Here is a 14,318-nt window from a genome sequence, read left to right as displayed (position 1 = left end):
TAGAAATGTGAAGAATGATACAATACAAAAACAGTGTTTGAAAAAAGTTAAAAATTTAAAAGTAAAAAAAAAAAAAAAAAAAAAAAAAAAACGAGAACCTAGAGGATCCTTTCCAGGGCTTCCCACGCGGTGCTCACCTAGAGCTGTCCCCACGGACACCTTCACCCCAGTGGACCCTTTGGATTTGTTTTCTCTGAGCCCCCCCCCCCAACAAATTCTGTCCATTGAAATCAGCCTTCCTCTGTGAATCCAGGATTCTCTGGGTCCATTTCTTTACTTTTCAATTTCTCTACCCCCAGCCACGTGCCTTGCTTTTCCACACTCCCCAATCGTTGGGCTGGTGGCCCGCGATTCATCTCTGAGACATCACTTCTTAGCTCAAGTTACCAACTTTCTTGGTTCTGGATTTTCTCTTTTTCCAGTTCAGCGTTAGATTTCCATGAGGCTCCCTGAGTACTCACCTAGCTGAGGCGCCATCTTCCTTCCTAAGTCAGGTGCTGAGGAGCTGCAGGTGGCTTCCTCTCTCTGCTCCGCCCTCTTCTTCTCCACCTCATGGGCAGGTGCGGCCTGGCCCCATTATTCCATTACACCCTGTAACAGGTGTCTCCCCCACAGCATTTACACAGTAAAACAGCCATTTCGCTATTCAGCTTGCACTTGTTTATATTTTAGTTCGGTGGGTATGTTTAGAGACTGGTGAATTTGTCAATCTGTTCATTTCGTTTCAGAACAGCAAGAGATGCGAGGCCTTTGTTGGAATCTATTTTATCAGCACGATTTTCACCTGATGGTTGGAAAGTGATGATATGAAACCTTTATTACAAAAATTTGTGGGTGTCAGGTAGTGCCAAGAGCATTGCTTTACCTGCTGTCATCCTGCATCTTCATGTTAACATGTCCACCACGATACCTGGACTGACGCAAGCAGTGTCCACTCAGGTCTAAGAAATTCATATGAACTACTGTTGGATATATTCAAAAGGAGCTGTTTACAATTTTTTAGCAGCAATATATTTTTCAAACACAATTTATAAGAGATATCCAGATATAAGTACAAACCAAAACAAAATTGCAGAGACTAACTGAAGGCAGAAGAAGCCAGAACCTTCTTTGGCCTTCCATATGGCTGCAGAAAGAGTCTGAGAAGTATGAATCTGGAACAGTAGTTTGAGTTGGGCACTGCATACAGTGAAGACTGGTTCTGAAAACCCATTCTTAGGATGGTCATTCAATGCACATGTGGCATCTTCTCTACAGAAAAGGGCTAATACCTCCAAAGCTGTGTTTGTTTGTTTGTCTGTTTTGGTAACTGGAATTGAACCCCGGGGTGCTGAACCACTGAGCCACTTTCCCAGCCCGACTCCTTGAGACAGAGCCTCACTAAGTTGCTTAGGGATTTACTAAGTTGCTGAGGCTGACTTTGAACTCACAATCCTCCTGCCCCGGCCTCCTAAGCAGCTGGGATTACAGACGTGCATCACCACGCTCAGCCCTTCAAAGCTTTTTAACTCATGACGCTGTGGAACTACAACACTAAGAGCCCTCCCCTCACTCCAGGGAGTGAAAGGAAACATGGCCACCCTTCTACACACAGAGCCAGCTCAGGTGACCAGCAACACCAGCAGGGCCTGGCTCTCCTCTGATGTGGCTGCCTCCTGGCCACCAGCGCCTGTCAGCACACTCTGCCCTCCTGCCCTGTGTGGTACACCCACCTGATCACACTCTCCAGCCTCTTCTATCCCTCCTGTGAGTGGTGCACACACCCTGTCTGCCTGCAGGTCCCGCAGAGGCGAAGGTGAACAGTCTGAGTGAATTCAGCCACACTCATTGCCACTGGCTGCCAATTCCCTTACCTGACGCCCCCAGAAGCCTTTCAAAGACAAGAGGTTCACCATCTCCAGTGAATCCTTCAGGGGTTAAATTTCAGGCCATTCAGCAGAATAAACCACTCCAGGGAAGTGAGGAGGGTATCTGGAGTAGGAAATACCAGCTCCTCCAGGAGAGCACTTGGAAAAGTTCCTGTTTTACTCTGCGCCCTGTGTCTGCGCCTCCCCCCGCTAATTTGTGAAATCCTCAAATGCTTGGGAGGGTTTATTGCAGTTTTTTAATATTAGTGCCCACGCTGGTGGTAGCCACGGCGGTCACTTGTAAATCTGAAAACACCTTGACCACTCTTCTTCAATAGCTTCGTGTATGACGCAAAACAGAAATATTTCAATTACAGGTGACTAAGAGTAAGAAAAAATATACAACTATATTTAAAACACTTAAATTAACAAGATAGTACTTTTCCATTCTAACAAAATATCATACATTCAGTTTAAACAAGAGTTAATATCCAGACACTTTTTCAAAATACCTGATGCTAGTTGAAAATTAGTGACCATGAGGCTTTTCAAGATATTTCTCATTAGCAAAACGTATACAGTTTTGAAGAACTGTAGGGTTTTTTTTAACCAACATAGAATTTTCATAATTCACTGGAAATCAAAAACCAAAAGTAGACATTGAATAGGTCAAAATGCAAACTGATGTATCTCTCATAAACCTACATCTTGCTTCACCTTCCTGAATGATACTTTGGCTTTCAGCAAATCTTATAGCTTCTTTTCCCCTAAAGACAATACATGACAACGTTGACGACAGCCCTCTCACAAACAACCACACACTTCTCGGTGTGTGAGGAGCCCTATCCGAATGCGCTCGTGTGTTTCCGTATTAACCGACCTAGACGGGGACCACTACGACACAGGGGGTTGACGGAGGGCCACAGGTCTACATGTAAACTCTGCTCTGAAGAGCGTCACAGGTGCCTGCCAATGTCAAAGTCAAAGTCGCTGTACTTAAAGTATGGTATATAGCTTTAAAAAAAAAAAAAAAAAATCAGAACAAAAATGTGTTCTCCACTGGCTTTTTCAGATAAAAGAAGATGGACCACCAACCTCACCTGGGTATGGCAACAGCCACCAATGAGCCCCACCCCCACCCCAGGAAACCAAGAACCAACGCTGCCAGTTCCTGATGAGGACCCCAGCCTCTGGCCCCCGCGTGGATTCACAGTGCGTCTCCGGGTTCCAATGCCGGGGACAGGAGGAAAAGCAGGCTCTCCATGTCCCTCCTTCTGTCTCCACGAGCAGCACCTGCGGTCCCCTGGACTGTTGCCATCCCATTACTTCAAAATTCCGAGAAAGGCAGCATACAACTCTCCAAAAGGGAAAAGTGAAATCACACAAGGTCACTACATAACACTGTGGGTGAAGTCCCAAGGGTCTGTCCGCGGAGGAAGGAGGCACTTGGTAGCAGGAGACAGGCAGGGGTCCCCCCAGGGCAGCCCTCAGGGAGTCAATAGCTTCAGGCGGGTGAGCCAGCTGACCAGCAGGGACGGCTCTGCGGACTTCCCCGAAGAGGCAGATTTCTTCTTGGTCCCTTCCTCCTGGAATGGGATGGTGGCACTGCTGTGGAGATCCGAGTTGATGTAGCACCTGCTCCCTCGGATGTAGTCTGCACCCCGCACCAGGTGCCTCTCGGCCGTGGGTCTGGAGAAGCGGTACTGGGAGTAGGTGCTCTCCTCGATGATGGGGGGAATCCGCTCGTTGCTAAAATACCTGCAGAGGGCATCTTCCCCTGTGTCCAGAGAGAGCACACACGTCTGTTAAAACAGCAATCCCTGGCACGGTGCCTCATGGGGGGTCCTCAGCCAACCCCAGGGTTGGATGACACCCTGAAAGGGGGCCCCCTACCCAGCTCTCCTTTCTGGATGGGCTCCAAGGCCCAAAGGCTGGGCAGGCCCACCTGGTGGGTGTTCACAAAGCAGAAGTGGACGGGTCCCTCCTGCTTCAGGCTGTTCTTGCACTGAACAGGGAGCATGAGGCCCAGCAGAGCCAAAGAGCATGCACTTCCTTACCCATGGAAAAACGCTCAGAATTCACGTAAAATCACAAGCCAATGACAGAGAGCGGTAAGATTCTCTCACTCTTTCCCCAGCCATCCTGGCTCAGCACCTGAGCATCAAGTACATGCTGACGTTGCTCCTGCTCCTGGAACACCCCCAATGAGCCTTAGCAAGGTGGGGGTGCCCTTGGATGTCACCCTGAATGAAGGTCAGGCACCATTCACCTTTAGCGATGAGCAAAAAGAACAAAGGATGATTTTGTCTTAAATGCCAGCAGACCTCCTGGGATGGAGGAGGTGTTCAAGAAACTAAACAGGAATTTAAGACAGGACACATTGGCAACACATAGCAGTCTTTGGAAATTCCACTCCCCAAAATGTGCAAAGATCTATGTACACAGATGCTTATGGAAACACAATTTGTAACTGTGAAAAACCCAGAAAAAATCCTAAATGTCCAACAATAGCAAACTAAATAAATATGTGTCCAGTCATGAGATGGAACACTAATGCAGCTGCAGTTAAAAAAAAAGAAAGAAAGGAAAAAAAAATGCTCTAGATAGGATTCGTTTTACATAGTGTTCCTGAACGTCTGGGTTTTTTCCACTTTCCACATTTTTCCAAGTGTAGAATATGTAAATATAGGAATTATTTGGAAGATACACAAAACATTCGCAGTAATTGCTCCTAGGTTATGGAAGTTGATTCCAGCTGAGTTTTATCTTCTCGTGCCTTCTAGATGTTTTCCAATGTTTTGCTTTTGTGACTTGTTTTGCTTTTGTAACCAAAGGGGAAAAGTCACTTTTAAAAAGTGTCAGAAAGCCACACATTGTATGAGTCTATTTATATGGAATGTCCAGAATAGGCAAATAGACACAAAGTGGATTAGTGTCACTCAGGGCCGGGGAAAACTGGAATTGAGGGGGATGGCTAAAAGGCACAGAGGTTCTTTTGGATGATGGAAACGTTCTGAAATAAGATTGTGGTGACTAATGTGAATATCCAAAAAACCACCAAGTTGCACATTTGAAAAGTGAAGTTCATGCTCTGTGAGTTACATCCCAATAATACCATTGGCTACATTCGAACAGACATCTGCAACTCTAGATCAATCGCACAAGAAATGCAGAAGAAAGAGTAGAGGGGACTCCCATTTCCCATTTTCATACTCCCCAACTCCTATGCTCCGAGCATCTCTCAAAAAAACAAAACAAAACAAAAAAGGCTGTGTAGAGCTCAGAACCATGACAATGAAGATGTTAGCATCCCCAGATCTAAACAAAGCGCAGCCTGCCACCTGCTGACTGCTCCTCAGTCTCACAAGTAAACCAAGAGTATCCTGAACCACAGACTGGCATCCTGACCCTTTGTCACTTTAGCACAAGCCTAGTGTCAGTAGTACTCAGAAGACACTTTCCCAAGGCCCTAGCTGATGTCAGGGGATGATCACTTTGGAAGCTTAAGCCTCCAGAATGTCCTTCCTCTTCCTTTTACCAACCTCAGGATCACGCAGCTTTAACTTTTCGCCTGTTCTTTGCTGCCACACTGCACAAGCTAGGTCACGATCATGCCCTGCTGATGCTGATAACCAAAGGGGATCCAGCAAAACCCCGAACATTTTAAAACACTTCCCTTAAGACTAGCAGTAATAACCAGTAACCCTGATTACAAGGTGAATTCAACACAAATTTCTTTCAAATAGTCACCATTCTCTAACCCAAGAAGGACTGGGGAGGTAAAAAAACTCCACATTGGCTCATCAGAAAAAATAAATAAATGGACTCCAATAATAAGTCAATAATTCAGGATGAGATTATTTAATAAGTAATTTATTTCACCTGTTTAAAAAAAAACTTTAAATAGACCTTTTAAACTACCAACCAAGAAAAGCCCAGGACAGGATGGATATACAGCAGAGTTTCACAAGAACTTTAAAGAAGAACTAATACCAATACTCCACAATCTATTTCAGGAGATAGAAAAAGAGGGAGAACTTCCAAATTCATTCTATGAGGCCAATATCACCCTGATTCCCAAACCAGATAAAGACACCTCAAAGAAAGAAAACTACAGACCAATATCCCTAATGAATTTAGATGCAAAAATCCTCAATAAAATTCTGGCAAATAGGATACAAAAACATATCAAAAAGATCGTGCACCATGATCAAGTAGGATTCATCCCTGGGATGCAAGGCTGGTTCAATATACGGAAATCAATAAACGTTATTCACCACATCAATAGACTTAAAAGATAAAACCATATGATCATCTCTATAGCCGCAGAAAAAGCATTCGACAAAGTACAGCATCCCTTTATGTTCAAAACACTTAGAAAAACTAGGGATAACAGGAACATACCTCAATATTGTAAAAGCTATATATGCTAAGCCTCAGGCTAGCATCATTCTAAATAGAGAAAAACTGAAGGCATTCCCTCTAAAATCTGGAACAAGACAGGGATGCCCTCTCTCACCACTTCTATTCAATATAGTTCTCGAAATACTGGACAGAGCAATTAGACAGACAAAAGAAATTAAAGGCATTAAGATAGGAAAAGAAGAACTTAAATTATCAGTATATGCAGATGATATGATCCTATACCTAGAAGACACAAAAGGGTCTACAAAGAAACTACTAGAGCTAATAAATGAATTCAGCAAAGTGGCAGGATATAAAATCAACACGCATAAATCAAAGGCATTCCTGTATATCAGCGACAAATCTTCTGAACTGGAAATGAGGAAAACCACCCCATTCACAATATCCTCAAAAAAACTAAAATACTTGGGAATCAACCTAACAAAAGAGGTGAAAGATTTATACAATGAAAACTACAGAACCCTAAAGAGAGAAATAGAAGAAGATCTTAGAAGATGGAAAAATATACCCTGTTCATGGATAGGCAGAACTAATATCATCAAAATGGCGATATTACCAAAAGTTCTCTATAGGTTCAATGCAATTCCAATCAAAATCCAAAGGCATTTCTTGTAGAAATAGATAAAGCAATGATGAAATTCATATGGAAAAATAAAAGACCCAGAATAGCAAAAGCATTTCTAAGCAGGAAGTGTGAATCAGGAGGTATAGCGATACCAGATTTCAAACTGTACTACAGAGCAATAGTAACAAAAACAGCATGGTACTGGTACCAAAACAGCCGGGTGAACCAATGGTACAGAATAGAGGACACAGAAACCAATCCACAAAATTACAACTATCTTATATTCGATAAAGGGGATAAAAGCATGCAATGGAGGAAGGATAGCATCTTCAACAAATGGTGCTGGGAAAACTGGAAATCCATATGCAACAAAATGAAACTGAATCCCTTTCTCTCACCATCCATAAAAGTTAACTCAAAATGGATCAAGGAGCTTGACATCAAATCAGAGACTCTGCGTCTGATAGAAGAAAAAGTTGGCTCCGATCTACATATTGTGGGGTCGGGCTCCAAATTCCTTAATAGGACACCCATGGCACAAGAGTTAAAAACAAGAATCAACAAATGGGACTTACTCAAACTAAAAAGTTTTTTCTCAGCAAGAGAAACAATAAGAGAGGTAAATAGGGAGCCTACATCCTGGGAACATATCTTTACTCCTCACACTTCAGATAGAGCCCTAATATCCAGAGTATACAAAGAACTCAAAAAATTAAACAATAAGAAAACAAATAACCCAATCAACAAATGAGCCAAGGACCTGAACAGACACTTCTCAGAGTAGGACATACAATCAATCAACAAGTACATGAAAAAATGCTCACCATCTCTAGCAGTCAGAGAAATGCAAATCAAAACCACCCTAAGATACCATCTCACTTCAGTAAGATTGGCAGCCATTATGAAGTCAAACAACAACAAATGCTGGCGAGGATGTGGGGAAAAGGGTACACTTGTACATTGCTGGTGGGACTGCAAATTAGTGCGGCCAATTTGGAAAGCAGTATGGAGATTCCTGGGAAAGCTGGGAATGGAGCCACCATTTGACCCAGCTATTGCCCTTCTCTGACTATTCCCTGAAGTCCTTAAAAGAGCGTACTATAGGGATACTGCTACATCGATGTTCATAGCACAATTCACAATAGTTAGACTGTGGAACCAACTTAGATGCCCTTCAATAGATGAATGGATTAAAACAATGTGGCATTTATACACAATTGAGTATTACTCAGCACTAAAAAATGACAAAAATCATGGAATTTGCAGGGAAATGGATGGCATTAGAGCAGATTATGCTAAGTGAAACTAGCCAATCCCTAAAAAACAAATGCCAAATGTCTTCTTTGATATAAGGAGAGCAACTAAAAACAGAGCAGGGAGGAAGAGCATGAGAAAAAGATTAACATTAAACAGGGACGAGAGGTGGGAGGGAAAGGGAGAGAGAAGGGAAATTGCATGGAAATGGAAGGAGACCCTCATGGTCATACAAAATTACATATAAGAGGAAGTGAGGGGAAAGGGAAAAAATCAAGGGAGAGAAATGAATTACAGCAGATGGGGTAGAGAGAGAAGATGGGAGGGGAGGGGAGGGGAGGGGGGATAGTAGAGGATAGAAAGGCAGCAGAATACAACAGACACTAGTATGGCAATATGTAAAAACGTGGATGTGTAACCGATGTGATTCTGTAGTCTGTATACGGGGCAAAAATGGGAGTTCATAACCCACTTGAATCAAATGTATGAAATATGATATGTCAAGAGCTCTGTAATGTTTTGAACAACCAATAAAAATAAATAAATAAATAAATAAATAAAAATATCACTTCATGTGAAGTGTAAGAACATGGCAACACTATACTTTCATTTCCCCTTCCCATCTTAAGTGCTAATGTCATAATTTTGCTGCTGCATATTACTATTTTGCTTTAAGCAGCCAATTGCTTTTAAAAGAGATTATACATTATAAAATGAGAAATAATTTCTTTTGTATTTGCCAACATTAACCATTTCTAATGTTTTCATTCATTTGGGTAGATCCAATTTTTCTCTGGTATTGCTTTTGTGCTGCCTGAGTACTACCTTTGACCTTTATTATAATTCAGGTATATTTGTAATAAATTATCTCAGCTTTTGTTGGTCTGGAAAAATAAATAAATAAATAAATAAATAAATAAATAAATAAATAGACCTTTTTAAAAGGTCTACAGCCTTTTTAAAGCCCACAATGCTAATCAGGAGATGTACACTCACTAACTAGGATTATGTAATCTTTCCCTGTATTCCATCCCAGAAAGCTTCAGCAGACCTGGTTTAACAGATGGCCGACTGGGAGTCGGAGAGGCTGACGACTTTCCAGTCATCGTCACACACTCAGGAATAGAGCGGAGGCCCAGGTCTGTGCTTTTTGGTCTGCTTAGATATAACCTACCTTTCTTCCCATGACCTCGAGGTCTGGCAAAAGGGTCCACAATCCCCATCCAGTTCCCGTCGGCAGGCATGGACAAAGGCCGGGGCTTGCCTTCAAGGGGACAAGAAGGAAAGTGACCAGGTTGGAGAGGTTGGGGACTTCGGCATCTCTCCCTTCATTTCCAACTTCGATCCCCACATAAGCACAGCCCCTTCAGCAGAAGCAACCACAGATTTTGAAATAAGGGAAGTGTGTGTTTCCATAGCAATTGGGACACAGGCAGGCTAAACCTGAGTTCTGAGTCCACAACTCCCGAGTTAAAACCAGGCAGCGAGAGCTGACCCTGAAATGTGAGCTCAGCCAGCTGGGCCTCGAGGCCAGCCGAGCAATGACTCACGAGGCCGCGCTCCAGAGCTGAGTAAAGGTCTCATACTTAAAATTTCATTGAGGTTTATGTTTTCCTCGGATTACCCTTTGAACCTGCCATATTCACCCAACAGTTCCAAATAAGGAAGGGGTGGGAGGAGAAGTAACAGGCAAAACAGCAGAACAAGACAAACGCTTGGAAACTCACCGTAAGATGGTGTCTTCTCTCTCATTTTCGTGGGCGGTGCGCTGGTTTCCACCGAGTACCCCGGCAACTGGTCAGAGTCAGCAATGGTGAACCTTCGTCTCCGGCTCTCCTGGTCCAAGAAGGAATTCGGGGACTCCGAACCCTTGGGGCCAGGCAATGGCTGTTTACACTTGCTGAATCCGCCGTAGGCATCCCTGGAAGATCATGTGCACCGATTAAGATGCTCACCTGGTCTCCTACCACAAAATCAGGGGAATCGTACCCCCTCGAGCACACGTGAGAAAACTCCTCTCTCCACTGGAGGAAAAGTGTCACTTTACTCAACCCCAGTGGCCCCCAAACACACAGCTCCTAATCAAATAAGAACAAGTACTGGGACCCTAATGAATCACAGTAAAGGCAGTTTTTTGATCACGTATACCTAAATGGTACAAAAGTGCTTTTGCAAAGAGAGCTCTGGTGCTCCTGTGTCCTGTCCTGCAGCTGAAGTTCCTACCCGTGCCAAGAATCAGAAGTTGAAGCGTGAGCCACCGAACCACTTTTCTTGCACCAAGAGCAGTATCTTTGTCAAGATTCAGCAAATAAGACTCTTGATGTATAATGAAGTTGTTAGATTTGAAGATTAAGCCACAGAGACAAAGGATGCTTTATAGTAACCAGTGGAGACTATTTCTGAACTGAATAAAGAAACCGGAAAAAGTTGGATCAAGGACTCCACCCTAATTCTATCTAAATGTCAGTTTATAATAAAACTTAATTTTGGTCTATCTCAAGTTATCAGATGGCAAATAATAATAATAATTAATAATAATAATAATAAGCACTTAGCAAATTCCTTTAGGCAATCAGGAAAATACCACTGGACAAAACACAGACCCTGCTGCCACCGGTGTGTCCTAGTGATGTGTGTTCGCGTGTGCAAGGTAGATGAAAGGGCCCCAGCCCCCTCTCTTCCTCATCCTCTACATACCCCTTTCTTCCCTGGGACCCCTCACAGAGGCCCTTACCAGGCCCCAGGAGTATATCGTTTTGTGAACTTTTCAGAAGTAAGGTATTTCTGTATTTTTTTCTTAAAGCCCCACCCCCACCAAACTGCACAGCTGCAAGCCCCATATGACCTAGACCTCCCCCTGCACCTCCCTCTGCACCCCCCACACCGTGAGATCAGTGAGCCTCCAGATTCAGCCGGCCACACTGCAGCCCAGCAACCTGCTCTCTCGAGACCCTGGAGGTTTTCACGCCCCTCTTGCTCGTCCGCCCACATGGGGGCCAGCACACCATGAAAACAGGAGCCGCTTACCGAGGAGAGTAGGGAACAGCAGGCGGAGGAGGAATGTAAAGGTCCAGGATGGCTGGCTTCTCCTTCTTCAGAGAGGCGTCCATGGTGCCTTCAGGGGACTGGGTCGTCGTGGGTGGGGGCGAGGTCTGCAGTGACAGCCACACCGAGCAAAAAAGGGCAGAGGTCAGCAAGGAGATTACCCTGGTCACACCTTTCCCTCCCCGAGCCAAGGCCAGCCCTGAGTAAGCAGAGGCCAAGGTCATCCACAGGTTCACAGCTATTTACAGTACTCAGCTTCCGGAAGACGCTCGGAATTAACGCAGGGTTTCAAAAGGCAGGTGCCAGGGTGTAAGTCGAGCTCTGAGAAAATCCGTTGAACACCCGAGCCTCAGTTTCCTCCTCTGTGAAACAGCGACACTGAGAACACTGCTGCAGAGAGTTGCAGTGGGGGCTGAGTTCATTCATGGAATTCACTAGCAGCGCTAGTACTGAGTGTGGGCTCAGAACTCTGGGTGTGATCCTGGCTTTCCTGGATTTCTGTGTATCGCTGAGCCAGGCACTCAACCCCTCTGTGCCTCAACTATGAGACAGCAATAAATGGGAATAAGAACAGTACTCAACGGGGGTAGCTATGAAAAATCAAGAGATTGTACATTGTTCAAAGAGCCTAGGACACTGCTTGTCACCAAGTAAGCACACAATTTCATGTGTATGAATTTAGCTATACACATGCTGCAGATACTCATATACCTAAGTTAATTAAATTTTTAAAGTACATACAGCTTCATTTTGTTACCAATCTTCAATTATGTTACCAATCTCAAAGGATCTATTTCTTCTTAAACTTTGGGTGAGTCCCCCAGTCTTATCCTTCTGCACTCGTAACAATGACAATGACAGACTTTTCTGGTTGATAAAGAACCGCAAGGAGGCCTCACAGTCAAGATGGGCAAACATTTGGCGGGGACCAGAGAGAATTGTGCTGGACCTGTGCCAGGTACAAAAAGCTACCTTTTATACCCCCTCTGCCTGGGTGGTAACAGAAGCTGTCACTGCAGGAAGACTGTGAACCAGATTCCAAGCCTGAAAGGGCCAAAGAGCCGGTGTGGCCGGAGATGGCAGCAGCCACCAGGAGATTTCACAGAGAGATGGCTATTTTCAACAGAGACACCAAGACACAGAGGCCAGGCCCAGTCTTCAGCCTCCTACAGCAACCCCCGCTTGCAGACACTGCCACCAATGAATGCATAATCTGTCACTTCTATTCAGTATAAAATTAACTTCACGGTCTGTCAATCTTGGACCATATCTGAAGACACACGGGGCCAGGATCCAGACCCTTAAAACCTCAGAAGCAAAAGTAGATTGGAATTATTTCCACAGGACAGATATTCCCTGAACTCTGCACACGGTGCTGATATACGGCTCTATCGACCCTCATCTACCAGGACTGTGGCCTCAAAGCAGAAGGAAACACCTCTTCTGTGACAGAGTAACACTAATGAGTCAACAAGAAGAGGAGGGCTGGGGCTGGAGCTCAGTAGTAGAGCACTTGCCCAGCACAGGTGAGGCACTGGGGAAGAAGAAGAAGAAGGAGAAGGAGAAGGAAAAGAAGAAGAAGAAGAAAAATGAAGAGCTGCCTCCTAAGAGTGGTGAGCGCCCAGGCCTGAAGAACAGGGAAGAATGAAACACAGAGGAAGGCCCGGGGCCGGGGCCGGGCCGGGCGAGCTCACGGAGGATTCGTCCACCAGCATTCACATTTTGAATATCCTGGACACTTCACAAGAACACTTGGTAGCTGAGCTGTTCAACAGCTCTGCCTTGTGATGGTGGCTCAGATGCAAAACTAGATACCTTTCTTCCTCGCCGTGGGCTCTTCCCAAACATGTCAGGAAGGCAAATCTGGAGAAAATGCACGAGTGAGACTTCCACGGGAGTTTCCAGGAGTCACCGGGGGGCTGGGGAGCCTGTACTTAAACACGATTTTCCATTGTGCTCTGGACACATCCATGGGGACTTCCCTCTGTCACCTCCAGCTCAAACTCAGACTCCTGCCATCTCTGCTTTCCAGGTGGCTTCTTAACTTTCTAATTGCTGTCTCTTCGTAGGTTTCCCCTCACCCTGGACACCTGCTTTTCCCTTGTCTTGCTGGCATTCCCAGAGCCCTCTCCAAGAGCTGGCACTACACTAGGACAATGAGGCTTGCGAAGGTCAGACACCAGCCAAAGGCCCAGAGTGATGAGCGACAGAGCTGAGCTGAGGACTTGGGATCCAGTACGAGAGCCACCCTCGGGCCACCAGGCTGTGCTGCTCCTTGAGCCCTCGTGTGGCTGCTTCCCAAGAAGTCCCTGACACTGTCCACCTTTCATCCGAACTGCCCAGGACCCCTTGGCCCCACACCTGGACCTCCACAAGGGACTCCTCCCTCCCTGGCCAGAGTTTCTCGTGTCTAGACATTGCAGTGTGCTGAACTGTGGTCCCCCCAAGTTCTGACGGTGAAGCCCTGACCCCAGCACTCCAGAAAGTAACTGTGTTTGCAGATCATGTGAAGCTGCTGGGCTCGGCGGTGCACGCCTGTAACCCTAGCAGCTCAGGGACTGAGGCAGGAGGATCGCAAGTTCAAAGCCAGCCTCAGCAACAGCAAGGCGCTAAGCAACTCAGTGAGACCCTGTCTCTAAATAAAATACAAAATAGGACTGGGGATGTGGCTCAGTGTATCAGTGCCCCTGAGTTCAATCCTGGGTACCCTCCCCCCAAAAAAGCCAATTAAGTTAAAATGAGGTCACTAGGGTGGGATCAATGCAATATGGCTGGTGTCCTTATAAGAGATTAGGACACAGACACAGGAAAGACCACGTGGAGACAAAGGGAGAAAATGGCTGTTTGCAAACTGAAGGGCAAGGTTGCAGAAGAAATCAACTCTGCCAACACCTTATCTGGGACTTCAACCTCCCAATCTATGGTGCTTTGTTATGGCAACTGTTACACAACAGTAGAGATAGTAATGCAAAGCAGGGGCCAACCTGCACCTGTGGGTGAAGTCCACGCCCCTCAGCCTCATCCTCTGTACCTGCACCACACAGTCTCCGCTGACCAGGCGTTTTATCCACCACCTCTGGCTTCAGGGAGTCTGAACTACTCACTTCTTGCCAACTCAGAGCCCCTAAACCAACCAGGACCACCCATGTCTGCTGTGGCTGTCACCTCACCTAAAAGCTCAC

General features: G+C 45.3%; 1 protein-coding gene across 1 annotated transcript in view; it reads right to left on the bottom strand.

The window, feature by feature from the left end:
- Nucleotides 1-2,235: 2,235 nt before the first annotated feature.
- The window catches only part of Cnksr3 (CNKSR family member 3), a 90,423-nt gene continuing 78,340 nt past the window's right edge, over nt 2,236-14,318 (bottom strand). The window contains exons 10-13 of the mRNA XM_076858105.2: nt 11,119-11,243; nt 9,819-10,012; nt 9,266-9,355; nt 2,236-3,624 (exon numbers count right to left, since the gene is read on the bottom strand). Of these exons, the coding sequence (XP_076714220.2) occupies nt 3,335-3,624; nt 9,266-9,355; nt 9,819-10,012; nt 11,119-11,243 (699 nt within the window). The 3' untranslated portion in view covers nt 2,236-3,334. The remainder of the gene's footprint in view (nt 3,625-9,265; nt 9,356-9,818; nt 10,013-11,118; nt 11,244-14,318) is intronic.

This window comes from Callospermophilus lateralis, chromosome 6, assembly GCF_048772815.1.
Source record: "Callospermophilus lateralis isolate mCalLat2 chromosome 6, mCalLat2.hap1, whole genome shotgun sequence".
Taxonomy (NCBI): Eukaryota; Metazoa; Chordata; class Mammalia; order Rodentia; family Sciuridae; genus Callospermophilus; species Callospermophilus lateralis.
Note: the sequence above shows the minus strand (reverse complement) of the source record. Positions and strands in the feature narration are given on the sequence as shown.